Genomic DNA, 26,866 nt, shown 5'->3' with positions numbered 1-26,866 from the left:
TCCCACCGTGGGCTACCTCCGTATCAGCCTTTCTTTCCTCGGGGTTTAGGGCAACTGGAGTGTTTGTATATCAATTCCCTTTAGTCTTTGGGTTGAAGACCCCGGGGGCCTGAGCCTCCGGGCAGGTGGGAGGGACCCTCAGGTAAAAAGATGTTCCCGCTGGTGTTGCCCTACCAATAGTAACAGCAGAAAGGATACGGTCAGGGCACTGGCCTTGGCTGGGTCTTTAAGCCAACCCAGGCTCCCACTCCCCGACATCCACCCGACTTCCAGAACTCAGGGTATGACAGCAATCCTGTCCGAGAATGGCCACAAACCTTCACCACTAAGTTCTTGGGAATCTTAAATGTATAGCAGCTTGATAATTCACCGAACATCTTCGAAGTTGTTTTGTTTTTTTTTTTTCCCTTTCTTTATACAGAAGCATGAAGTAATTCATCGTGAGGGCAGACGTTGGTGTGCAGGGATGGGAAAGGGGGGGGGGGAGTGCTGTGGATTGAGGCGCGCCAAGGAGGAGAGCAAACACCTGGCCTGATGCGCAGGCGTTGGTCAGCCAGGGGGCAAAGCCAGACGTCTCATAATAAAGTCAACCTGGGTGGCCAAGATTCGGATGCTGCCACAGGCTGTCACTGCCAGCTTCCAGGATTCTTCCCCCTCCGCTCGTAAGGATGCAAGCGAGGCTGAGGGGGTCGCCCCGCCGGCAGCGCGCCCACCTGCGTGCCGGCTACTAAGGCCAAGGCTGGGGTCGCAATCAGTGGTGATGCCAGCGCCTGCCCGGTGGGTGGGCACCTAATCCCAGCCGGTCGCCTCCTTCAGCTCCCAAGTCGTTGAGGTGAAAGAAAAACAACTCAGAAATCGGCCTGGAACTTAGCAACTCCCGGAACCGCCCTCCCGCGGGCGCGCTGTTGCCAGGGAAACCCGGGCACCGCCCAGCTCCACGACGGACCAATGGCAGCGCGGGGTGGACACGGGCTCGGGCCCCGGACGGCTCGCGGTGGGCTCCTCCCTCGGTCTGGATTGACCAATCGCAGCGCGGCCCGGCGCAGGGGCCGCCCCCGGGTCGCGGCGGGGAGGCGGGGAGACAGCCGCAAGCTCCGCCCCGCTCCCCTCTGACCCCGTGTCTTGTCTCTCCGTCTTCCTGTTCCAAACCGCGTGGACGCGCCGGGGCCGCGGGGGCCTCGGGACGCCTCGCGGGCCTCCCACTGCCGCTGTCGCCGCTGCCACCAGGGATCGCGACCCCTTCCTCCTTCCCCTTGCCCTTACTCTCCCGCGCCGGCCTCAAGTCGCTCGTCCCCGGGTGGTGTCTCCGGGAAGGGTGAGCACATGGCGACTCAGACGCACTCCCTCAGCTATGCGGGGTGCAACTTCTTGCGCCAGCGTCTGGTCCTGTCCACCCTGAGCGGGCGCCCCGTGAAAATCAGAAAGATCCGGGCCAGAGATGACAACCCGGGCCTCCGAGGTAAGTTGGAGGGATGGTGATGAGGGGTGGTGTATGGCAGACGGAGGGGGTGATGCCCCGAGGGCCGGCGCCGGGCGCCCGGGCGCGGGGAGGGGATTCGGGTGGCAGGGTCCTGAGGAGGGGTCTGGCCGCTCTGTCGCCGCCTCCACCCGGGGGTCCTGAGCGCCGATGGGAGGCGGGGTCACCCCGGAGGCGGGGTGTGTGTGTGTGTAGGGGGTGCGCTCTGGGCGCGCTGCTTGTGAACAGCTACAAGTTTTTCCAGCATGTCCTATTGCCGCAGGTGCCAGGCGTTGCACCCCTCTCTTCCTCCCGAGCCTCGCTTTCCAAGAGGAAGGACCAACGTGGGGGGCGATTGCGCGCCCACGGGGAGACTTTTGGGGAGGGGGAGAAAAGTTCCCCTCAGGTGGGGGTTCCCGGCACGGTTCTGAGATGCGGTCTGTCCGTCTGTCGCCATGATTTCTTGGAGGCCCTTGCACCTTCTCATTTGGTGTGGATTAAGTTTTTTTTTTACGAAGTAATTTCTGTGATTTGAGTTGTGGCCATGATTGACTTGTGCAGGACGGTCACCGTGGGCCTAAGGTGGCTCTGGCTTTGGAAATATGTTGATGACAAGTGATAACATACTTCAGGCGTTCCACGTCACTTCTTTTTAATTTATTTGTTTTTGGTCCCATAGAAGTAGACAGGTTACATGGTAGGTCCCATGAAAACCCACGTTTAAATGGTGCTGGGTTTTCACCTGTTACCCTGACACCAGCCATGTGTTTATGTTGAATTGGGAGACTCAGAGGAGAAAGGAAAAAAAAAAAAAACAAAAAAACAAAAAAACTTTTCTGCAAGTTGAGGGAGAGGGACTGTAGTTAGTATGGGAAGTTGCTAAGGTCCTTTTGATGGGTTTACTTTTGAAAAAGAATATTTGTTTATTTAAAGGCAGAGTTAAAGAGGCAGAAAGAGAGAGCTTGAGCCGTCTACTGGTTCGCTCGTCACATGGCCCTGTCTTCTGGATCTGGGTCTGTTGGAAGCTAGGAGTCGGGAGAAGCTTGTCTCTGGTCTTCTGGGTGGGTGCAGGGGCCCCAAGCTCTCAAGCCTTCCGAGGCACGCGGGCAGGGAGCAGGTGGGACATGCCATGTGGCAGATACTGTCACCACTATGTTGATTTCATTTGCACTGGCCCCTGTGTAAGGTGGCCGGTCCGTTCCATCATCTGTCGGCATGCCTGCTCTGAACTTGCGTCTGCTTCTCTTGAACTTGTTGCACACGTTGGTAGTCGGCAGTGTGATAACACCAAGCCGTCGACGACAGATTTTAGAGGGTGACACTCAGAAGGTCTTACAGGTGCACGGATAGGAAAAGCTGGCTTCCTTGGCTGCCCATCGTGTCACCTCCAAACGCTGAGGGAATGAAGGGATGGCCACTGCCTGCTGCCTGCTGGGGCCCTGCCTCTCAACATCTGTTGCTCTGATCTGGAGCCCAGCCCTTGGGCGATGCGCTTGCATGGTGGTTCTGGTCTGTGGAGTCCCTCCACTTGCCCCTTCTTGAAGCCCCAGGGGCGCCCGGGGAGTTTGTCACTAGAGAGCTATGGTAAGAGGACGAGTGCCTACTTTTCTGTGAACACGGGTCATCATGTTTTTGTTTTTTTTTTTTTTAAATTTAATTTTCTTTTCTTTTTAAAAGAAAGAGACGCCCTGGAGCTAGGCTTGCTGTCGGTAATAGAAACTGTAAGATCCACTTCAGATCAGGATGTCCGAATGCCGCTCCAGTGCCCCCGACTCCTGGTTGGCAAACATTTGTCATTGCCACCTAGATAAGAGTTTTATCCAAGAACAGGACTGGACCGTCACGCGCTTTCCTGAAGAGGGGGTTGGATCTGGTACCCAGGCAGGGTGGGCTGGGGAGGAGTGCTGGTTGGCAGATGTGTGGGATTGTGTGAGAAGCCCTAGGAGTGTTTTAACCTTACCTCTTTAGAATACTTTGTGAGGGTGGAAAGGCCTCAGTTCATGTCTCCTTGTGTGGGCCTGAGGGCCTCAGCAATTGTATAGATGTTCGCCTGCTGGTTCCTTAGGGAACGGAGATAGGTGTGTGTTTGGGCATTGGTAGCTGTTTGAGAGGGCTTCCTAAATGCAAAGAAAATTCACGTCGCCCGAATTCCATCTGCACCGATTTTTGAAGCCCCTGTGGCCTATGTGAATATATATTTCTATATATAAAATGTTGACGCATACACGCGCGGTCTCTGTGACCCCTGATGTGTAATTAGCATTTACTCTCAAGCAGGTGCCTGGCTGCTCAGTGGCAGATGTGGCCAGCAGGCTGTGGTATCTATCCCTTATCGACTGCTTCCTGACTCGGGTGTTGAGAGTTGTAAAAACTGAGTACAGCCAATAAAATCTTGAGCTCAAATGCGAGGGCTACCTTCCTGAAAGATGCCTGCTTAGAGCTCGCTCCTAAAGTGGTAGTAGGGGAGGCACTCTGCCTCAGGAACTGCATTCTCAAAAGATACAGGGAGCCGCTGTGTATGCATGCTTCGTGGGCCGTGTGACTGAGCAGCTGGTGGGCCCTGGCCTGCCTTATAACCATGAAGGGCTGAGCTGGGCAAGGGGTTGGGGCAGGAGACCTGCCCAAGAGCCGCCAAGAAGACTTTCAAGGTCTTAGAGAGAGAAGGAGAAACAGAAAGATCTTCCATCCACTGATTCACTCCCCAAATGGCTGCAGTGGCCCCAGCTGAGCCAACGCAGTCAGGAGCCAGGAGCTTCTTGCGGGTCTCCCACGTGGACGCAGGATTCTAAGGCTTTGGGTCATCTTCCACTGCCTTCTCAGGCCACAAGCAGGGAGCTGAGTGGGAAGTGGAGCAGCTGGGGCATAAATTGGTGCCCTTATGGGATGCTGGTACCTGCAGGTAGTGGATTAGCTAGATGAGCCATTGCCTGCAGGGTGTGCCCCCTCCCCCCCCCCCGTTTTCTTTTTCTAAAAGATTTATTTATTTATTTGCTTCAAGAGCAGAGTAACAGGATGGGAGGGAGTTCATCTGCCCACTGGCTGACGCTCCCCAAATGACCACAGCAAGCAGTGCTGAGCCATACAGAACGTGGAGCTACAGACCTCAGCCCGTCCTTCCCCGTGGATGGTCGGGGCCCAGGTGTTGGGACCATCTTCACCTGCTTTCCCAGGCATGGTAGAAGGGTGCTGGGTCTGAAGTTAGAGCACACGGGACTCAGACCGTTGCTTCGAGAGGGGATGCTGGTGTCACAACGGCAGCTCGAACCCGTTGTACCCCGGTGCCCGTCCCAAGAGGCAGAACGCTTGCCTGGTCACGGTCATAGTAGCTTGGCTGGCTCAGAGTTAGGCCTATGGTTATTAGACCTGATTTCCCCTTTTGCTGCTGCTTACTCTTGGGCTTTGGGAAAACTCTTTAACATTTCTGAGCCTCACTTTATTTATTTTTTTCAACTGTAACGTAGGACCCCAACTACCTGCCTGCTAAGGGTTATTCCGAGGACTCTGTGGAGTTCTTGAACTGCAATACGAAGAATAAATGTTGCTGGTTTTATTATCGTGTGGGTATAGTTCTGCTTTCTGGCAGCCCAAATCTCTTCCTGCTTCTTCGTGGACATGTTTCAGGTACTTACAGAGAATTCTGCTGCCTTTTCGTGTTTTCTTTTTGGCCTGAAGTTTTTCTTTGAGGTGATGCTATCATATGCAGATGTGTTTCATAGGTGTGTTTAATGTGGTTCTCATCCAGGGGTAGTTTTGCCCTCCAGGGGACGGTGGCAATGTTTGGAGATGGCTTTAGTTGTCAGAACAGTGTAGGGGCGGGGTTGGGCCTGGCATCTGGGGGGTGGGGTCTAAGCAAGCTCCTGACTTTATGCCAAGAACCCCTGCCATAAAGTGTTACTGCCTTCAAAATGTAACCAGCGCTGATGTTGAAAACATGGTTGACTTGACTTTAATCATACAGCCTTTCCTCCCCTCCCTCAGTCCCTGATGATTTGAAACAGCAGCATGTATTTCTTGAGAAAACAGTACAGAGATTTCGAAGTGGAGGCCTAGGCCAGGTTCTCTGACTCCAGGCAAATCCGGCCCATAAAATGACCCTTTCCCTAAGCAGCGGGGTTGTAGAGAATAAAGGATTTTAACTTTAGCAAAAGACTAGCTGGAAATGGTTTTAATAATTAGGCAGTCACAAACTGTAATTGATGTTTCACTCTTAAGGAGCATGAACAATTCCATTGTCTTTTTCTTCCTCGCAGTGAAAAGGAATTACATTGTAAAAGCTGAGATGCTGCAGCTGGGGAACTTGAGCCTGGCTGAGTGACCGCCCGGTTCAGGCCTTTCTGCAGGTTTGGGTGTTCCCAAGTGTCGGTGTTTCTGGATTGCATGAGGGTTGGGACTTGCAGGGTCTGGTGTTTGAATAGCTTCTGAGCCCGTGAAGGAGGACCGGCAGCATTGATGGACTTTGGGAAGTGTGCTGCTTTAGTGGCGAGAGCAGACAGGTTTGCCGTCACACAGGGTCACACGCGACTCAGCCTGAGCTCTTGCTCCCTGGGCGGTCAGAGTTCTGGTCCCACAGCGGGGTTATTCATGGCCTCAGCAAGTTCAGATTCTAAACAGGGAGGGCTAGATGGAGTCTTGATCAAAACATATGCCTGCAGTGTGCGGAGGAAGCCCTCCAGGTAGAGGTCCTTTGAAGAATCGCTGCATGCTTTGGTAAGCAGGTGCATTGTCTGGGAAGGTAAATCTGGCTCTTGGCAAATTGGATCTTAAGGAGGTTGTACCTCCTTAGAGCTGTTGATTGACATGACGGGAGAGGTTTTCCACCTGTGCATCTGCTAGCTCACTCCCCAAGTACCTATACCAGCTTGAAGCTGGGAGCTGGGCATTCAGTCGGGGCTCCCGGCAGGGTGTCAGGGACCCACGTCCCTGGGCTGTCACCTGCGGGCTGTCACCCGCTGCTTCTCTCAGAGCACCTTACCAGGAGGCCGGATCGGAAGTGGAGCTGGAACCCTGGGCACTTTGGCTTGGCTGCCCCAAAACAAAACTTACCTTTCTAAGACAAGTGCCAAGAATCCTGTGTCCTGCTCTGAGCACTACCGTTGCTTGAAAGCTGTGAAATATTGTTCCAGGTAGAATTACCCGCCGTGTCTATTTTTAAACTGATTTTTCGTTTTGAGATCACCGTAGGCTCACGTAACACAGAGCTCTCATCTATGCTCTGTCAAGTTTCCTGCAGTGGGAACCCCTGCGAGAAACTACAGCAAGTGTGTCAGGATTCTCCCCGCTCCCCTTTGCCAGTCCTGCCTGCTCCCCACTTTCCCACCTTCTCCTAGTCCCTTTGTAATTTTGTTACTTGAAAAAATATGTAATGGGTTGGTTCCAGGTGTAACCTTTTGGGACTGGCTTTTCACTTAGTGTGCTTGATTCTCTATCCAAGTTGCTTCCCCTCCCCCCCTTAAATCAAGTTCATTCCTTTTTTCTTGCAGAGTAGTATTCCTCTGCCTTCCCATGTACATGTAAGAATAAGCCTGTCTCATCCAAAAGAGAAATACTGCTGAGATTTTTGCAATAATTATATACGCGTATTTTTCTTAAAAGATTTATTTATTTACTTTTATTTGAAAAATAGAGCAACAGAGGTAAAAGGCAGACAGATCTTCTATCCATTGGTTCCTTCCCCAAACTGACCGCAATGGCTGAAGTTGGGCCAGTTGGAAGCTGCAAGTCAGGAGCCAGGAGCTTCTTTCAGGTCTCTGCTGTGGCTGCAGGGGCCCAAGGACCTGGACCAACCTCTGTTAACTTTCCCAGGCTACTGGCAGGGGACGGGATTGGAAGTAGAGCAGCTAGGACTTGAAACTGCCATCTATACAGGATGCTGGCACAGCAGGCAGAGGCTTAGCCGGCTATACCACAGTTCCAGCCCAGCAAGAATGATGTTAGACCACTGTGTCAGCTTGCCATTATTATGTTGAGTCTTCCGGTTTATGAATATGTTTTTTTCTTTATTTACTTAAATATTTTAGAATTTTCTTTCGCAGTGTTACGCAGTTTTGCAGCATATGAGCCAGTATGTTATGTTAAATTTACACTCAATCATGTGTGACTTTTGAAGCAGTTGAAATGATGTATGATTTAGAGTTTGGATCGTCTGGAGTTCGTGTAGAAGTCCCTTGATTTACTTTATTTTTGGTGAATTTTTCTCGTATCCTGCATCCTTGCTGAATTTGCCTGTTTATCTTAGAAGGTTTTTTTCCTTTGGGGGAGTGGATTTTCTACCAGCAGGCTGGTTACCATCTGCAGTCAGAGTGCTGACAGCATCCCGTCTTGCCTTGTGTTGGGGAAAAATATCCAGAATTTCACCAACCAAGTGTGTGTGTGTGTTTTTTTTTTTTTAATTGTTTTCATTGTGTTTGAAAGAGAGGCAAATAAAAATTTTCCATTCTTACTGGTTCACTCCCCAGGTGCCTTAACAGCTGGGGCTGAACCAGACTAAAATCTGAACCCCAGAGCTCAGCCTGTGTCTCCTACTTGTGTGATAGGAACCAAAGCATTTGAGCTGCTGCCTGCTGTCCCATGCGCGCATCAGCAGGATGCTGAGACTGGAAGCGGAGCCAGGAGTTGACTGCAGGACCTCACTCCAGTGTGGAGTATGTGACATCTTTTTTTTTTTAAGATTTATTTTATTTTTATTGGAAAGTCACATATACAGAGAGGAGGAGAGACAGAGAGACAGAAAGGAAGATCTTCCATCCAATGATTCACTCCCCAAGTAAGCACAACAGCCTGTGGTATGCTGATTTGAAGCTAGGAGTCAGGAACTTCTTCCAGGTCTCCCACACAGGTGCAGGGTCCCAAGGCTTTGGGTCGTCCTCGACTGCCTTCCCAGGCCACAAGCAGGGAGCTAGATGGGAAGAGGAGCTGCAAGGATTAGAACCGGCGCCCATATGGGATCCCGGGCGTGTTCAAGGCGAGGACTTTAGCTGCTAGGCCACGCTACCGGGCCCGGAATGTGTGCCATCCTAACCACCCTGGGGGATTACCCTCTGTAGGGCCAGCATCGCATAGGGGCACCAGTTTGAGTCCAGGCTGCTCCACTTCTGGTCCAGCTCCCTGTTAATACACCTGGGAAAGCAGCAGAAGATGGCAGAAGTGTCTGGGCTCTACACCCATGTGGAAGATCCAGAAAGAGCTCCTGGCTCCTGGCTTCTGTCTGGCCCACCCCTAGATCTTGCAGCCATTGTGGGAGTAACCAGTGAATGAGAGCTCAACTAAAGTGAATGAATCTTAAAAAAAAAAAAAATAAGCAGTTACCCCTGGTTACCTCTGTATATTTCCTTGTAGATAATTTTTATCAAGTTGAGACTTTTTTTTTGACTATTTTTGTAAAACATTCATTCTTTCATTGCTTTTTTTAAAAAAAGCTTTCATTCATGAATGTTGTATTTTATAATTTTTAAAATGCTATTTGATGGTTTGTTTTTAACTTAACGGGGTGTTTTGTAGATTTTCAGATGTTGAATTGAGTCTTGCATTCTTGGAATATACTTCAGTTGGTCTTTTTTTCAGATTTAGTTATTTATTTGAAAGGTAGAATTATAGAGGCAGAGATAATGTTTTCCTTTTTTTTTTTTTAAGGTTTATTTTTATTGGGAAGGCAGATTTATAGTGAGAAGACTTAAAGTAAGTCTTCAACAGCCAGTAGCTCGTATCGGTTGTTTTTGACTTGTTTCATGGAGTTCCTTTGACTTGTGGCCCAGTGCACTTTGTTCAGGTTGCAGAATCTCCTCCAACAGGAGTTCTGGGACAGGCTTAAGTAACAGAGCAGGTGGATTGGAATTGCTTGCTGGATCCGCTCACCCCTTGGGATCGTTCTAGGTGATTGTTGGAGTTTGTGCCGGCCAGCTCTGCTGCGCGCGAGAAAGGAGTGGAGGTCGTGCAGGACGCGCGGGCAGGCCGGCTGCTTCCGGTGCCCTTCCCTGGCTTCCCGGGCACAAGGAAGGCTTTGATGTCAGTGCCTGCCTCTGCCTCTGCCTTCTGCCCTTGTTGTATTTGACGTGCTTTCCGGACGGCAGAGGCACAGACCTTGCACGGGGTTTGGGTTGCTGGGTGGAGATCCGTCTGCTGGTAGAGGTGCCACTCGTGTACGAGTTGTGTCTGATCGTCCCTCTGAGCGTGTGGATCCATCCTTCTTGAACCTCTTTCCACTGCTCATCCCCCCGCCGACTCCGCACCCCTCGAGCCGCGGTCCTGCCTGTTCCCGAGGGAATCCCGGGGGTCGAGCAGGAAGTGTCCCATCCGTGCCCGCAGCCCCTTCAGCCAACGTGCTTGCCCAGCCCAGCTGGGCACCTGGCTGGCAGCCAACCTGTTTTCTTTTTTCCCACAGATTTTGAAGCCAGCTTCATAAGGCTTTTGGACAAAATAACTAATGGTTCTCGAATTGAAATAAACCAGACAGGTAAGTGAAAGCGCCTACACACGCTATCGAAATATTCCTGTTTGCCATTCTTTTCCCTAGTGTAAATGCCAACGTGTGCCCAACACTGCCTGGCAGATTGTGTTCCGTTTGCCTTCATTACGCCAGGGTCTTGGAGTGGTACCTTTCGGAATTACACGAAGAAGCTGACGCTAGAGATTAAAGCTTGTCATTCTTTATCATTTTATAAAAATACTACATTGAGTTTAAATGCCCAATTTCTTGTCTGTGGTGTTGATTGTCCAGAGCTGTGCGTGGGATCACCCAAATGAAGGGGACACGCTCCAGGAAGTTGGAGGGCAGAAAATTTCAGATCAAGCAAGCACTTTTCTTTTTTCTTTTTTTTTTTTTTTAAGATTTATTCTTATTATTTTTTTATTGGAAAGGTGGACATACAGAGAGGAGAGACAGAGAGGAAGATCTTCCGTCCAATGATTCACTCCCCAAGTGAGCGCAACGGCCAATACTATGCCGATCCGAAGCCAGGAGCCTCTTCCGGGTCTCCCACGCGGGTGCAGGGTCCCAAAGCTTTGGGCCGTCCTTGACTGCTTTCCCAGGCCACAGGCAGGGAGCTGGAAGGGAAGCGGGGCTGCGGGGATAGAACCGGCGCCCATATGGGATTCTGGGCGTGCAAGGCGAGGACCTTAACCACTTGCGCCACCATGCCAGGCCCAGCACTTTTCTTTTTAAACCCTAAAAACAGATCATTCCTAACGTTTCTGTGAACCCTTTCCGGGGCTATTTACTTCCATCACCACATCGAATTCTTCTGCCAGGCTCTCTGAGGTCGTTGCGTAAACTGAACTCTGTTTTATGTTCTCACGATAAGTTGTCAGGTGGAGAGACGGAGTGTGAAAATCCCTTCGCCTTTTCCCATTGCCTCCTGCCCCCTGGCAGCCGCCGTGGCCGTGGGTGGTGACAGGGCCGCTCACATAGCTCAGAGCCAGCAGTTGTCTGCCCGCTCGTGCAGGTCGGCCCTAGGGTTTCTGTCGGCTGTGTGCCATACTTAATCATTGGTCAGTTGCTCCCCTACTGTAAGACTGTAGGGGATTTCTCATCTTTTTTTTTTTTTTTCCCCTTTTCTATTGCAAACTGTATCTCCATTGTTGAAGAGACCATGGCAGAACTCCTTTGGCCCAGTTCAGGAACTCTGCCTTTGCATACACATTGCACGAAGGATTCTTGTCCTTTCTTGTGAGTTGGTATTTTACAAGACAAAGAAACCACAGACAGTGGGACCAGCACTGTGACCGAGTAAGCTAAGCTTCTGCGTAGAGTGCCAGCATCCCTTCTGGGTACCACTTCAAGTGCCAGCTGCTCCACTTGGCACCCAGCTCCCTGCTGATGCCTCTGGGAAGGCAGCAGAGCAAGTCCTCGGGCCCCGGCACCCACGTGGGGGACCCACAAGCGGCCTCCTGGCTTCTGCCTTCGGATCGACTGCGGCCACTGAGGCCGTTTGTGGAGTGAGCCAGTGGGCTGGAAGATCTCTCCGTCTCTCCTTTTCTCTGTAAATCTGCCTTTCAAACAAACAAAGGAGATCACTGGAGCCATACTTCACCAAGAGCAGGTTTTAAACAACTGGTGAAAATGCCTTTGCCAGCTGCGGGTCCCTTCCTCTCCCATGGTTTGTTTGATTAGAAATTGCTGCAGGGTTTTTTTTGTTTTTAAGTTTTTTAAAGATTTATTTATTTTTATTGGAAAAGCAGATTTACGGAGACAAGGAGAGACAGAGAGAAAGATCTTCCATCTTCTGGCTCCTCAAGTGGCCGCAACCAGCAGAGCTGGACTGATCCAAAGCCTGGAGCCAGGAACTTCTGGGTCTCCCATGCAGGTGCAGAGTCCGAAGGCCTTGGGCCGTTCTTGACTGCTTTCCCAGGCCACAAGCAGGGAAGCGGAAGGGAAATGGAGCAGCTGGGATAGGAACTGGAGTCCATATGGAATCCTGGCGCATGTAAGGTGAGGACTTTAGCCCCTAGGCTACAGCACCAGGCCTGCCGCAGGTTTTTTTTTTTTTTTTTGAAGACTTATTCATGTGTTTATGTGTCTCTTATTTGAAAGAGTGACACACACACATTCACACACACATAGAAAGAGAGAAAGATCTTCCGTTCACTAGTTCCTTTTCCACGTGGCCAGAACAGGAGCCAGGACCTCCATGCGGGTCCTCCAGGCGGGTGCCATGAGCCCAGATACCTGAGCCATCATTTGCTGTCTCGCAGAACTCAACATCAGCAGGAGACTGGGTTGGGAGGAAGCAGAGCAGCTGGGACTCCAACTGGTGCCCCACTGCGGGGTCGTGGACACCCGAGCGGAGATTTAACGCACTGCACCACAACCCCAGCTCCTTTTCAGCAGCTTCGATTGCTGGTTCAGAGAGCAAACCGTTTCTAAACTTTTTCTTGTCAAGGAGTAAAAGTTATTTACACGACTGTGCCCCCCTCCCATGTCTTCCTTTTGTGTCTCATCAAAGGGGATGAAAGTCAGTTTCACGTTTGATCAATTTGTAGGCATAGGCAGATGGAATCCAAGATCTTAATGGATACATCACTGTGGTTTTTTTTTTAATTTTTATTTTTTGCCTTTCTGCGCCAATGAGTAGTTATAGAACTCAAAACTGTGTAAGAATAACTGACCCAGAGTAATTTCCTTTGACAAGTATTAATTCTCTTTGATCAAAATACGATCAGGACTGTATTGTTTGGGTTTGGCTTTTAATATAATGAAACTTAAATTATTTTATGAAACTCCCTAAAGTGGTTTCCCATTTGAAGTGATGGAAACATGTCTGATTCCTTTAAATTAAATTTGGTGTTGGTCAATTGTGCCAGGAAGACTTTGCAAAAGATTTCGGGCAACAGAATTTCATCAGGTCGTGCCTCCCACGGCGTGTCGTGTAGGGTCTTTAACTTTGTTCATTTCCCAGTTTTTCAACCCATAAGGAAATCTTTGGCAAAGTATTAAGGAAATAAATAAATAAAGATAATGCAGAGCTTTCACTAAAGACATAAAGTAATGTGTATATTTCCATTTGACGGTATGAAAACAGCTACTGTTGATGGCGTTGAATGCCACGGAATCTCACCCATGTTGTTTTCAGCGTCTTTTTTTTTGGTGCAGGCGCTGCATGAGAGCTCGCTCTGCTGGGAGATCCAGAGGCGATTGCCTCCTGGGGAAATGATTAAAGAGCCTGCAATTGGTGCAGTCTCGGTGTCCCCCGAGGAGGGCAGGCCACCTCTCCTCTCTGCCCTGCTGTGACTTTGGCAACTACAGTGGTTTCAGGAGAGGTTTAATTTATTATGGTTTATTAAATTACACTCCACAGTTTATTATTATTCCATGGGGCTTGACAGCCATGAGTCAGCAATTTGCAATGACGTAGGGATTCTTAGGAGTGACATTTTGAATTGCCTTCCATTCCCGTGTCACATTTTCCCCCTTGGGATTCGACTGCCCTGCTGACACTTGATGTCTTCCCTGCTGAGTGTGGCTCTGTTTTTTTCTCCCCCGGTTTAAGGCACAACCTTGTATTACCAGCCCGGCCTCCTGTACGGCGGCTCCCTGGAACATGACTGCAGCGTCCTGCGTGGCATCGGCTACTACCTGGAGAGCCTGCTCTGCCTGGCCCCTTTTATGAAGCACCCGCTGAAAATAGTCCTGCGGGGAGTGACCAATGACCAGGTGGACCCTTCGGTGAGTATGAAGACCAGAAACCTTGGCACGGCTTTGCACATTTTGTCTCTTGTCTCGGCTAGGTTTCTGAGACAGAGAGAGAAAAAAAAAATCCGTCATGAAGTGCGAGTTTGGAGTTACGTCTTTGTAATTTACTTTGCAATTTAGAGGTTAATCCACTTCAGCAGGCAGATGAGTCCAGACTGGCGGGGATAACCATGGTTAGGACAGCGGCCAGCGTTCGTCAAGGTGACTTTCAGCATTGTGTAAGCACCTTCGGAGCAGGTGCTTGCAGTGTCAGGGCGCAGTTGACATGTGTATCCTGATGGAGTATCACTCTGTTGGCTGAAGCATGCGCACGTGGCCATGTGACCACGGAAGCCAGAGGGCCGCAGGCTGGAATTGTAGGCAGGAAATAGTATCCTCTGGGCATGACCACAACACGATCCTCACTTAGACAGGCTTCAGGCCTACACAGGCCGCCTTCCTTCATCTGCGGAGAGCTGGCAGATTTAGACAAACGGGCGCATGTGTGGAGAAGGAACGTGTGTGCCCTGATGGTTGGGGGATGCCAGCAGGCTCCTTGGGAAAGCATGCGCTTCCCCACGTGTGTTTATATGAGGGGCATGGGTTCACATCCAGCTAAAATGTTCCTGGTGATCGCTACCGGGGTCTTCTTGCCCCCCTTAGACATTCTAAAGATTTATTTTTATTATGTTTTTTTTTTTTTTTATTGGAAAGGCGGATATACAGAGAGGAGAGACAGAGAGGAAGATCTTCCGTCCAATGATTCACTCCCCAAGTGAGCGCAACGGCCGATGCTATGCCGATCCAAAGCCAGGAGCCTCTTCCGGGTCTCCCATGCAGGTGCAGGGTCCCAAAGCTTTTGGCCGTCCTTGACTGCTCTCCCGGGCCACAGGCAGGGAGCTGGAAGGGAAGCGGGACTGCTGGGATAGAACTGGCGTCCATATGGGATCCCGGGCGTGCAAGGCGAGGACCTTAACCACTTGCGCCACCGCGCCGGGCTTGCCCCCTTGGACATTCTACAAGGAGGGGAGAGTTCTCTGCTTTGGGCTGCTCTGCTGTCTGGACTGTGTCCTCAAGTTGATGGCCTTGGAATCTTGCCGTGAGCACGGGCTGTGAGCATCCTGCAGCTTTGCAGGTACAGTGTGAACGGCGTGGCTCTCCAAGCAGCGAGCTGCAGCTAGGTTGTGCTGTGAGCCGAGAAGTGGAGACTGGTGGTGCCAGCCAGGGAATAATCATGGCTTTTGTGTTAGACAGCTGGAGTTGCACCCCTCAATTCTTAAAAACACTTCAGTTGCAGAAACTTACTTCTCCTGGGATGCCGAAGAGCAGTGCAAGATGTGCAATTCTTTAGTTGTAAAGATGCAGTGTGTAGTCTTTAGAATTTCCAGCAAAGTTAAGTGATCACCGTTCCCCTTCATCTTCTGGAAGATGCTGGGGAGTGGGCCCTGTGGTCACCAGTGTGAGAGGACACACTACTCTTTTAGATCATCAGGGGGTAAGGTGTCCAGAGATGGGAAAGTAGCCTTCATGTATATAGGACTCTGTATGCCTAACTTCACCCTTTCTGTAGCTGCTGATAATCTTAGAAGCTGTTCTCATTGGCAGTATTAGAAAAGTTTTATACATTAGGACTTTTCAAGATCAGTTGCCGAATTCTCCAAAAGTGGTACCTGACTCTTATGCTTTAAACAAATGTGCCTCCGTATGCTGGGGGATTATCTGCTCCTGCCAGCTGTCTGACTAAAATGATGATGGTTGGTTGGTGCCTGGCTGCGGACCAGATAAAATCAATTTTCACTTAATCCTAAATAAAGAGTAACTTCTTCAGCCCATGTTTTTTTTTTCCCCCATCTTGAGCTTTCTCCTTTCTGTGTGGTTTCCTCGTCAGCTGGTGTCACATCCATTCTCTGCATACAAGGACGAATGACAGGCGAGGGCTCCTGGAGGCTGACGTGATGGCTGCAGCGGGAGGACCGGAAGGCTTAACGCTCCCTCCATCCTATCCTGGTGGAGAGGTGCAAGCCACGTGCCCAGCACGGTGCTGTCTTGGCCTCCTTTACATTGCTATACCAGGGGTCCTTTCCCAAGAGTGGGCATTGGTTTCGTACTGACACAAAAGCTGTGCAACCTGTGACTGTGGCAGCAGTGTGCTTTTATCTATGTCATAACCTAATGACCTAAAGACATCACGTTCTGAGACCCAGAGAGAAGTTGGGCCAAACCTACACGTTCCCATAATGATGGCCTGAATCCGTTCATGGGGGTGCGGATGTCGTGATCCGGTCAGGTCTTAAAGGCCTCATTTCTCAGTAAGTTTACAGCAGCAGTTCAATTTCAATCTCAAGTTTGGAAGTTGAGATTCTAACCAGAATGCTTGTTTGGGGAACCATTTCCTTTTTTTTGTTTTGAGAGAAACAGAGATGAGGAGCAACAGAGAGGAACATCTTCCATTCACTGATTCACTCCTGAAACTGTTGGAATGGCCAGAGCTGAGTCAATGTGAAGCCAGGAGTCAGGAGCCTCTTCTGGGTCTCCTATGTGGTTGCAGGGTCCCAAGGCTTTGGGCTGTCCTCCACTGCTTTTCCAGGCCAGAAACAGGGAGCTGGATGGGAAGTGGAGCAGCCAGGACACAAGCTGCTACCTATTTGGGATCCTTGGCCCCTGCAAGGTGAGGATTTTAGCCACTTGGCTACTATGCTAGGCCCGGAAATGAGTTCTTTAGCTCAATGTAAATTTCAGTTGACCTCACTGTTAAAATCCCGTTCTGACTTCCGTAAGCATTAGTGTGTATGTGTGTGTTTTTTTTGTGTTTTTTTGGTAACATTTGTTTTACTTGGAAGTCAGAGTTGGAGACGGGTGGAAGAGATCTTGCGTTCATTGGTTCACACCCCAGATGACTGCAATAGCCAGAATTGGGCCTGTTGAAAGCTGGGGGCCAGGAGCTTCCTCTGGGTCGCCCACGCGGGTGCAGAGACCCAAGACCTTGGACCATCCTCCACTGCTTTCCCAGACTGTCAGCAGGGAGCTGGAAAGGAGGTGGAGCAGCGGAGACTGGCACTGGCTCCCGAACAGGATGCTGGCACTGCAAGAGGAGGATCAGCCGTATGCACCACTGTTCCAGCCCCACGCTGGTGTTCTTGTCCCTTGGCCGGAGGGACTGAGACTGGATTGAAGGGGATATGAGTGCTTAGGGTGTGAGTAGGAGAGGAGGAGTCAGAGGTATGAATATTCAGCAAGGCCAGGCCTGTCCCCATGTCCTACGGGGAGGAATCAGGAGACAAGCCTATTGTGACGTTACACCTGGGCTCCTGGTTGAGGTTCGGAACAGGTGAGAATGGATTGCCCACCAGGGCACAGGGAAATCTGTTTCCTTGTCTCCCCCATTGTTTTCAGAATTTGGTGTAGCCCGGTGCCCAGCTGCCCTGTGTTCTGGCCTAGCTAGAATTCCCCTCAGTTGGGGCAGTGGCAATATATGGGTATTCATGGCCTGCGTAAGGAGGTTTTCACTTACGACAGAGAGCATACACCACAGCGGCCTTGTAAAGCTGGAGCGGAACTGAAATGTTTTAATGTCTCATGATTTTGTAAGTTGTCAGAAAGTCCCAGTGCAGCACAGAGCTCCTAAGCTTGTAGTGATGCAGGCAAAGGAGAAGCTGCCGCACTGCCGCCCGTGCAGAAATGTGGTGATGCGACTGCGTGTGGTGTAATGAGAGACGGCTGTGTTAGTGGGGTACGGATTTACCTTTTTTTTGTTTGTTTGTTTTAAAAGATTGATTTTACTTATTTGAACGACGGGGGCAGTGGGGCAGAGATCTTCCTCTGGTAGTTCACTTCCTCATTGGCTGTTCTCTCCAGAGCTAGGCCCGCCTGAAGCCATGAGCTTCGTGCGGGTCTCTCATGTGGGTCCAGGGGCTCTGGTGCATTAGCAGGGAGCTGGATCAGAAGTGGAGCAGCCGGGACTCAAGATGCTGCTTGGTAAGGATCCTGGGTTGTAAGCAGCAGCTTAACCCCATTACTTGGTAACACTTGCCTCTTAGGTGTTCGCTATCTATATTTTTGTTAAGGTTTTTCTGCTTGTGTTTTTAATCAAAATAATGATAAAACAGCCTCAGGTCCTTCAGGAGGTGTCAGAAGCCAGTGTGAGGACAACCCCAGGTGGGTCCTTAGCTCTGAGGGTTGCTCGTTGGGTCAGGATGCAGGTGGTGGTAGAAAATAGAAATGTTGCTGATGATCCCAACCATGTGTTGGGCGAGGCTGATGTGTGTGTCTTAGTCTTTAATAAATTCTATAAAGGAACAACAATAACAAAAGTATGTAGTGGACTATACCATATACCCTTCCATGCAGGTCTGTGTAAGTATACTCTGATTTTTGCACAAGCAGAATGGCCTAGTGTATTTCTCAGAACTGATCCTTGTTGCTAAGTGATTCATGACTATATTAAGTTTCCTTTAGATATTTATTTATTTGGAGGCCAGCACAGAGGCTCTACAGGCTAATCCTCAGCCTACAAATGTGGGTGGGTCCTCCTGAAGGACCTCAGCCCATCGCATGTGGGCGCCCGTTTGTGTCCCAGCTGCTCCGCTTCCCACTCAGCTCCCTGCTTGTGAGCTGGGAAGGCAGTGTAGGGTGGCTCAAATACTTGGGCCCCTGCACCCAGGAGGCCTAGAGGCTTCAAATTGGCTCAGCTTCGGCCATTGCAACCAGCGGATGGAAGATCTTTCTGCCTCTGCTTCTCTAAATCTGCCTTTCCGGGCCCGGCGCGGTGGCGCAAGTGGTTAAAGGTCCTCGCCTTGCACGCCCGGGATCCCATGTGGGCACCGGTTCTAATCCCGGCAGCCCAGCTTCCCTTCCAGCTCCCTGCCTGTGGCCTGGGAAAGCAGTCGAGGACAGCCCAAAGCTTTGGGACCCTGCACCCGCGTGGGAGACCTGGAAGAGGCTCCTGGCTTCGGATCGGCATAGTATCGGCCCGTTGCGCTCACTTGGGGAGTGAATCATCGGACGGAAGATCTTCCTCTCTGTCTCTCCTCTCTGTATATCCGCCTTTCCAATAAAAACATAATAAAAATAAATTTAAATAAATAAATAAATAAATAAATCTGCCTTTCCAATAAAAAAATAAAATACATTTTTCCAAAATGCTTTTTTTTTGGAAAGGTAAAGAGAGAAAGGGACAGAGATCTTTCTTGCACCTGTGAGTCTTTCTCCAGATGTCTGCAGCAGCGAGGACTGGGCTATGCCATCCTGGGTGCTTGGCCAACCTTTGCTACCCTCCCAGATGCCTTCCCAGAAAGCTGTGTTAGGGAGTGGAGCAAACAGGACTGGCAGTCATATGGAATCACGGCTTTGCAGGCAGTGACTCGGCTTTCTGTACCACAACGCTAGCCCCAGCTGTATTTTTAGGTCTGTTTAGCTTTGATCTTTACTAAAACTTCTTAAGGTACTGCCCCTGTTGTAGCTGGCGCATTCTGAACATCTTCTACTTCTAGGTGATTTTTGGGTATCAGGATGTTTGGCTGGCCCCTCGGAGCCTGTTTAATGCTGTGTCTTTTGATTTGAATCCGCGGACGTTTGGAGATAAGCTTCCGACAGACGCTCGTTTTAGAGACCAGGACATTCAGAGAGTTGTGATTTTTCTTGCCAGAGATCAGACAGCTAAGTAGGGCTGAGGTGGGACTAGAACTCGTGTTTCCACTTCCTGCCGTGGCTGTGTCTGCCCTCACTGTCTGCTGACTCCTGGGTCGAGAAAGGTCTACCTCTTGCCCTGTAAGATAACTAAGGCAGCATTCACCGACCTGCTAGGTCCGTGCGATGTGGATGTCATCCTGTTAGCTGTGGGGCATCCACAAGGGAGTAAGCGAGCCCTCCCAGCAGCTCTGGGGTAGAGAGCTCACAATAACACTTTGCAAAGTCTTGCTAAGCTGTGGATATTGTGGTATTTGCAGTTTGGTGTTGTTATTGCTTAAGGTGAGCATTCTCCAACACTCTACCCACATGAAAGAACCACTAGCATTGGGATTCCTTTGGCATGCAGTGCCACCAGTTCTAACACTTAAAAAAAAATCCATATTGGCACAAACTATATATGTAGTTGTAAATAAGAGTGTTTCTGCTCTCGTGTTTGTACCTGTGTGCGTGGGCTTGTGTTTGGTTTCTCTGTCCCTGCTGTCTGCATGGTGGTAAGTGCTCCACGCAATGATTGCTAGGTTGCAGAAGGTCACATTTACTGTGCTGTAAGTGAGCATGGCCAAGCTGGGCAAAGTGGCTTGTAAGACCCCCGTGTGTGAGCCAGCAGCCCTGTTCCACCTGACTGGCATCTACAGGTTGCTGGGCCTCGCCTACTCTGGGCCCCGCCTGCTCTGGGCCCCTTCCTCCTATCTGTCATAGGCTAATTAAACCTTTTCTTCTCCTTCAAATAACATCTTAGGTTGATGTCCTTAAGGCAACAGCACTTCCCCTGTTGAAGCAGTTTGGAATTGATGGTGAATCATTTGAGCTAAAGGTAAGACTGCATGAACTGCAGCCTGCTGGAAGAGCTATGTGTGTGTGTGTATGTGTGTGTGTTCTAATCAGAACACCGACAGGACTCAAGAAGCAACCCCGCAGACTTGGAATCAAAAAAGGGGCCCTTTAGTGGTGACAGAATTAGCCAGCACATTGTAGGAGGGACTGTTGGAGGCAGTTTGCATAAATACTGGTGTCAACTCCTTTAATCCTCCTACCAGCTCTGTCCACGCGGCTAAGTAAATAGAGCAGGAGCATTCTGGCCTGCAGCATCTCTGACCCAAAGAGCCTTGGAGAGATTTTGGTATTTCTGACATCAAGAAGTAATTCAGACATCTGTTCCATTTTACTGTCAAAAGCAATCATTAGCAGTCCATTGCCTTAACACTGAATATATTAAACCACTTAGCATCTCTGCCTTGTGAATTAACGTTGTTAAACAGGAGGAAATAACTGCATTTTGTTGATCCAGGAGGGAAAAAAGAACTGGCTGATGGTTAAGAAATGGCCAGTTCCTCATTCATTCCTCAGGATGAAGAGACGGGTCCTAGTGGGTTAAATGGGAAGGAACCTGCCCGTGGTGACACTGATGGGAGTGGATGCCCCTTGGCAGTTCACTTGGTGTTTGACTGTAGGTCCAAGGGCACTGTTCTTCCCAATGCACCCTGGACTGGCTGCCCTTTTAGAGCCAGCAGGAGGTGCCGCTGGTCTAGAGGGGTTGGCAGGCTGAGGATGAAGGGACATCTCTGCTGTTGGCATAAATGGCCCGGGGTTGGACATCTGGGTGATCCAAGGCTTTGCTGCAACCTGGTCTCACTTTGTTCACCCTCTGTGCAGATCCTGCGGCGGGGCATGCCTCCTGGAGGAGGAGGAGAGGTGCTTTTCTCGTGTCCCGTGAAGAAGGTGCTGAAGCCCGTTCAGCTCACAGACCCGGGGAAAATCAAGCGTATCCGAGGGATGGCGTATCCTTTGGTTTGGTGTACCTTTGCTAGTTTTCCTTGCCTCTGAGGTAGGAATGAGGCCAGAGGCTTCACTTCTTCCCACACGCCCTTGCATTTTACACAGCCATCTCGGGAAGGTCTTCGTTGTGAGACATGATGTTTTATCATCTGCTTCACCATGACTAGAGGGGCTGTCTTACTGGGTTTTTTTGTGAGTGATTTTTGGGGACAGGGTATACTATATATCCCTAAAAAAAAGTAGCTCCTAGCATGGATCCCCTTCCTAGGGCTTTGGTTTTGAGGCTGGGATTGTGCTGCAGCCCCTTCCTGAGAAGAGCTCATCACCCAGTAAACAAGTGTGCAAGCACGTACATCTTCCGTGTTGAAGTTTTTCTTGAATGTGAAATGCGGAGACACAGGAAGGAGAGATCTTCCTTCCGCTCCGTTGACTCCTGAAATGCTTGTAAGCAGCCCTAGTCTAGGCCAGATCAAAGCTAGGAAGCCAGGAACTCAATCTAGTTTCTCATGTGGATGTCAGGGGGCCAAGCACTTGAGCCATGCCTTGGCCTCCAGAGTGCATGTTGGCTCATGGCCACAGGGTGGAGACAGCAGTGGCTGAGATGAGAGACTGAGCCAGGCGTGCTGCCTAAAGGTCTGAGGAAGACAGAACAGAGCTTCCCTGGAGGACGGTCTGTGCCCTGCGTGATTGTCCTGGGACCGTGAAAGGGCCAAGCCTTGTGTATATGAGAACGTGGGAAGTCTGGTGAGCCATCCTAGGAGCCTCACTTGCTGAGATTTAAATTGACTGGGGGGTATTCAACTCTGAGAAGTTAGAACAAGGCTGTACAGAGAGATGGCAATGCAGTATAACTACGTTTTGTTAAAACCAAACATGCAGTGTACGAGTTTAACACGGTTGTTGAGGTGTCACTTGGCATACCCATATCCACATCAGAGTTCCTGGATGTAAATCCCAGCTCTGCTTCCTGTTAATTCTAGCTTCCTGCTGGTTTGCACTATACAAAGCATTGGATAATGGCCCAAGTAGTTGGGTTCTTGCTACTCCCACAGAGGATCTGGATTGAATTCCTGATTCCTGGTTTTTGTCTTGGCTCAACTGTAACTGGTATAAACATTTCTGGAGTGAACCAATAGACGGGAGACCTCTATCTCTCTACCTTTGAAACACAATGGAAGTGGACAAATAAATAAAAATTTTTAAATCTCCATTACTAAAAAACAAACCTCCAAAATCTTGCTTTTCTACTCGATCCCGTGTCATTTACTTGGAGCTTAATCTCAGTCACTGTGTATTCTGCCTTAGAGAGGACCTCACGCCTCTCGCCCTGTTGATGGCCGTCGGGTTGTAGCCTGTGAAATGGAACACACCTTGAGGCCAGGTTGAGGCATTTTCCCTCTGTGGTTAGTTTCCCCATGGCTGGATTAGAGCAGGCAGCTCTGCTGGGTGCCCAGGCTCCATGGCTGGGCACTGTGAACCCCACAGTGGGCTCTGCTTGGTAACACGGTCTGTCCGTAACAACGTTGAGTTTCCTGCAGGGCTTCCTCCCTGGGTGCCCCTGGAAGTTTTGTACTGGGAGTGCAGAAGCGTGCTGTCATCCTCTGATGCTGCTAGGAAACACAGAAGGCTCCTTCCTGGGTCTCACAGAGACCTTGCTGCAAGTGCCTGGGGCGCCTGGAGTATAAATTTTCTTTTCTTCTCTGGCTCTCCATGTAGTGCTCTTGAAATTTTTTCTCTATAGAATCTGAGCCAGAAAGATAACTTGTGAGGTACCAAGTACCTACTTTTCCATGTGGCAGAGGATGGGGCCCCTTCATCATCATCCCGAATAGCTCTCTGTCTGGTATAGAGGCTCCCTCTGAACCATGGGCAAAGTGGACACCCAGCCCTGGCTCAGATTCCTGGCTGGAACCCTTGCAGCCACTGGGCTGCCAGCGCTGCCCAGTTAGCAAACACCGCAAAGGAATGTGGGTTGCAAAGATCGCTTTGCTTGCCAGCTTTGGAGCCTTGAGGGAGAAAGAGCCGCCTTCAGAAATGGCTGTATTTGGTTTTGCAGTATTTTACTTGTGAGGTTAGCTGCCTGGCTCCACTGAGCTAGGAGGCTCTGTTTCCCGTGGGAGGGCTCCAGCTGGGAGAACCAGTCCTTGCTGTCTTGTGTGCGTTTGTGGTTTGCACTGGGTTACCCCCAGAGTGTGTGTTGGGCCGCTTGCTTCTTACACAGTGATGATGCCTGGGCAGGGTCTGGGAGGGAGCTGCTGGGACTCGGGCAGGCGTTACCTGTGCTAGCTGCGTTGCCTCTGCTGGCCCGTGTGGTGGTAGACAAAGGAACACCCCATCGGTTCAGTCCCAGTTGTGGTCCCAGGGCTCAGGATGCTAACGAGAAAGGAAGAGGCTGGGGTCGAGGCGGAAGAGGGGACTGAGTTGGTATTTGTGAGCTGATGCAGTCTCCTCTTCGTGACTGTAGGGGATGCCCTTTCAGTGTCTGTCTGTATGTCTCGCTTGCTTGCCACCACACCCCCTGTCACGCACACCTCTGGTTTCTGACCTTGAACGTCAGGGAAGGCAAAAGCTCAAGTCCCATGTGGCCTGCAGCTATGGACTTGTCTCGCATATTAGTCCTTGCTGTGGCGTTCCTAACTGGGTTTCAGGAGGTCTGCAGAGCTGAATGTGCACCTGTTTCTTGGGAGCGAGGCTGTAATTTTTCTCAGATCCTCAGAGGGGGTCTGGCATCCTGAAAAGAAAATCTGTGTTTTCGGATCTGAAGCTTGAAGTCACGTGACAGGGCAAGCGGTAACTGACGCTTGACAGCCCAGCCACCAAGCGCTTCACACGCAGTTTATGGCTAAACTCCGAGGGGCGGGTATTACAGTTCTTCCTTCCTGGGGAATTGGAACCCCAGGGAAAGTTCACGCACTTCCAGGCAGCGTGTCGGCCCGGGGGACTTGGACTCAGTCTGATTCCAGAAGTTGGCACCTGACCATCCCTTAGCAGGGCCTCCCTGTCCAGCCGCACACCCCTAAGTAACTTGGTGCTGCCAGCCTTCATTCTCCTTTGCCCTTTTGTTTTACCGCTCTGACTTTTAGGGTTATCTTTTGTCGGCCCTGAACAGGTCCATTACCCTCCCAGTTTTCTTATCTTTCGAGCTGCAGAGTGAAGCTGTGTTTCAGGTCTCTGTCCTGGTTGTCCTCCTGGAAGACGCGGAGCTGAGACTTGAGGTCCCAGGCACAGGGTTGCTGTGGTGAGGAGGTGTTTGAGGAGACACGTGCGGCCAGGGGCAGATCCCATCCCGGGCCTTCCCCAGGAGAGGGTGCAGCCTCGGCCCTCGAAGGATGGCACCCGTGGGTCCCAAGGGTAGGAGAGCCAGGACTGCTTGTCTGGGCTGCCCATGTTTAGAAGTACGTTCTGCACAGACAAATTGTGATGTCACTGGCTGTGTGCGTGTGTGTGTGCGTGTGTATACTGAAATCCCTCTTTGCTCTTTCCTCACTTCAGGTTTGTCCTTTGAGTCAAGTCAAATATTTATCGAGCGTTTCTGAGTACAAAAGCAGTGTATTAAAGAGTTGTGAGGGACACAGAAAGGAAATGGCTGCCGCTGTGGAGTGTGCAGGCTCACCAGCGAGCAAGAGCCACGCGAGTGTATGTCGGAGGGACGGGGGCGGGGTCAGCACGGCTGGGTGCTGGCGGCGGGCTGCCAGAGACGCGGGGACCTGGGGGCTGGGAGGGTGAGGGTAGGCTGTCCAGGGTGAAGCTTGCATGGGTAGAGGGTGTCATGGTGCCAGCTGGGGAGGATGAGCTTGGGATCTGGGATATTCAGGAATCCCTGGGAGACGCAGCTATGTGAGGCGGGGGTGGTCATCTGGCTTAGTGTGCAGGTTGGGTCCTAGAGCGGGTACCAGATGCCAAGTCGAATTCCTTGCAAGGTCTCTGAGCATTTCACTTGTGTTTCTTTCTCACTGATACAGCCTGCTCTTGGTTGTCCATTGGTACATGGGAAATGCTCAGTATGTATTTACTTTTTCTTTGTGCTATGGGGTTGGACAAGTCAACTAACATGTATCTTCTTTGGTTTCCGGGCTCCGTGTTGTAGGAGTGCGGATTGTCAGTATTTTAACCGTAGTGTGGGCGATGTGAGGGATCTGTCACCCACAGATGCACTGAGTCTTAAATGAGAGAGAGGATGCTCTGGAAGGTAGAAAGACCTGTTTGGGTCTTGGTTGAATAGCAGCCATTGTGGACTGTCACTTAACTTCCCCTGCCGAAGTTCCAGGAGGTGGGATCCCCCTTGGCCCGCGTCAGCGCCTGCGCAGTGTCTGTTCTGCACAGGGGTCTTAAGTGAGAAGCTGATTGGTTGCAGCAACGACAAGGGAATGACAAGGAAATAGAAGGTCCCCCTGGTGTTGTGTCTCAGAGGGAGCCTGGAGTGTGGCAGGAGTTGGGGTTGGGAGCCGGGAGCAGGGTTCAAGGGCTTTGATCTGCTTTTCATTCTGTGTGCTGTTTAGAAATTTTTTTGCCCCCTTCTCTCCAACCTTGACTACTTAAGCCTTCAATAATAATAGATTGAGTTATGGTGCTATGAAATGAAGCAACTGGAGTTAGGAAATTGAACAGCTGTGTGTTGGGGCAGTTCTACGTGCGGAGGCCCAGCGAGGTGGTGATGTCCTTAACTCAGAGTCGCAGATACTCCGTCCGCGTGTCTCCTCAGATGGCCAACCGGATCGTGGACTCGGCCAGGAGCGTCCTCAACAAGTTCATACCTGACATCTACATCTACACGGACCACATGAAAGGAGTCAGCTCGGGCAAGTGAGTGTCTGGGCGCGGGAAACACTGGGATCCGAGGGTCCAGCCCCCAACCTCGGGCAGTCAATGCTCGTCTCTTTATAAACAGTGCTTCCAGCTTTAAATCCCATCTATGCTGTGTCCCAACAAAAAAAGTGAACAAGTTCTTCCCCCAAGTGACAGTGTAGAGGGGAAAAAAAATCGGTTGTTGTCAAGTGCAGGTCAACTTTTCTCTCTGTCGTGGTGACTCGCTTGCCTCCCCACAGAATATGGGTCCTGCAAAGTTCAGTTAGGTTCAGTGAAAGCCTTCCCAAACAAACTAAGGGAAAAAAAAATTGATGAGAGGTAACATAAAAGTCTATCAAAAATAGCCTAAGGAGTTTTAAATAAGAAAATGAAAGCAATAACATTTTAAAAATAATGATCTGTAGCTTGGAGATCCCAATTGTAGGCTATACTTGCATATTTAGAATGGGGGAAATGGTTTTCACCATTTATTATGAAAAGGGTAAATACAGGCAGGCAAGTTGGCAGAATGGTCTGTGAGCATCTGCTTGTGTTCTTACTGTAGTTAATGAAGAGCGTTTGGACACGCTACTCTATTTGTCAGTGTGTTTTTGTCTCTTACTGAACTGTTTTGGTGCAAATGATGCCGTCATAATACACTGGATCTGTAGTTTTGTGGTTGTATCTTCTAAAAATAAAGATTTTTTTTTAAAGATGTATTGTTTATTTGAAAGGCAGAGTGACAGAAACAGGGAAAAACAGGGGAAGGTCACTGCTTCACTGGCTCGCTACCCAGACAGCCACCACAGCCATATCTAAGGTAGACCAAAGCCAGGAGCCAGGAACTCCATCCCGGTCTGCCATGGGCTGCCCTCTCCTGCCTTCCCGTGTGCGTTAGCAGAAAGCCAGGTGAAGCAGAGCAGCCGAGACTTGAACCAGCGTGTCAGTATAGAGTGCCAGTGTTAACAGTGGCTCAACCTGATCAACGATACTAACCT

The 26,866-nt window shown here is 50.3% G+C and overlaps 1 protein-coding gene across 1 annotated transcript in view; it reads left to right on the top strand.

Moving 5' to 3' along the window:
* The first annotated feature begins 1,173 nt into the window (after positions 1-1,173).
* Positions 1,174-26,866, top strand: part of RCL1 (RNA terminal phosphate cyclase like 1) — a 46,604-nt gene continuing 20,911 nt past the window's right edge. Inside the window, exons 1-6 of the mRNA XM_040988891.1 lie at positions 1,174-1,459; positions 9,834-9,905; positions 13,438-13,613; positions 20,047-20,121; positions 20,961-21,085; positions 25,761-25,886. Coding sequence (XP_040844825.1) covers positions 1,324-1,459; positions 9,834-9,905; positions 13,438-13,613; positions 20,047-20,121; positions 20,961-21,085; positions 25,761-25,886 — 710 coding nt within the window. The 5' untranslated portion in view covers positions 1,174-1,323. The remainder of the gene's footprint in view (positions 1,460-9,833; positions 9,906-13,437; positions 13,614-20,046; positions 20,122-20,960; positions 21,086-25,760; positions 25,887-26,866) is intronic.

Source organism: Ochotona curzoniae, unplaced genomic scaffold (genome assembly GCF_017591425.1).
Source record: "Ochotona curzoniae isolate NIBS_2020 unplaced genomic scaffold, NIBS_Ocur_1.0 contig_50, whole genome shotgun sequence".
Taxonomy (NCBI): Eukaryota; Metazoa; Chordata; class Mammalia; order Lagomorpha; family Ochotonidae; genus Ochotona; species Ochotona curzoniae.
The sequence above is the reverse complement of the archived record's forward strand: the minus strand, read 5'-3'. Positions and strand labels throughout refer to the sequence as shown.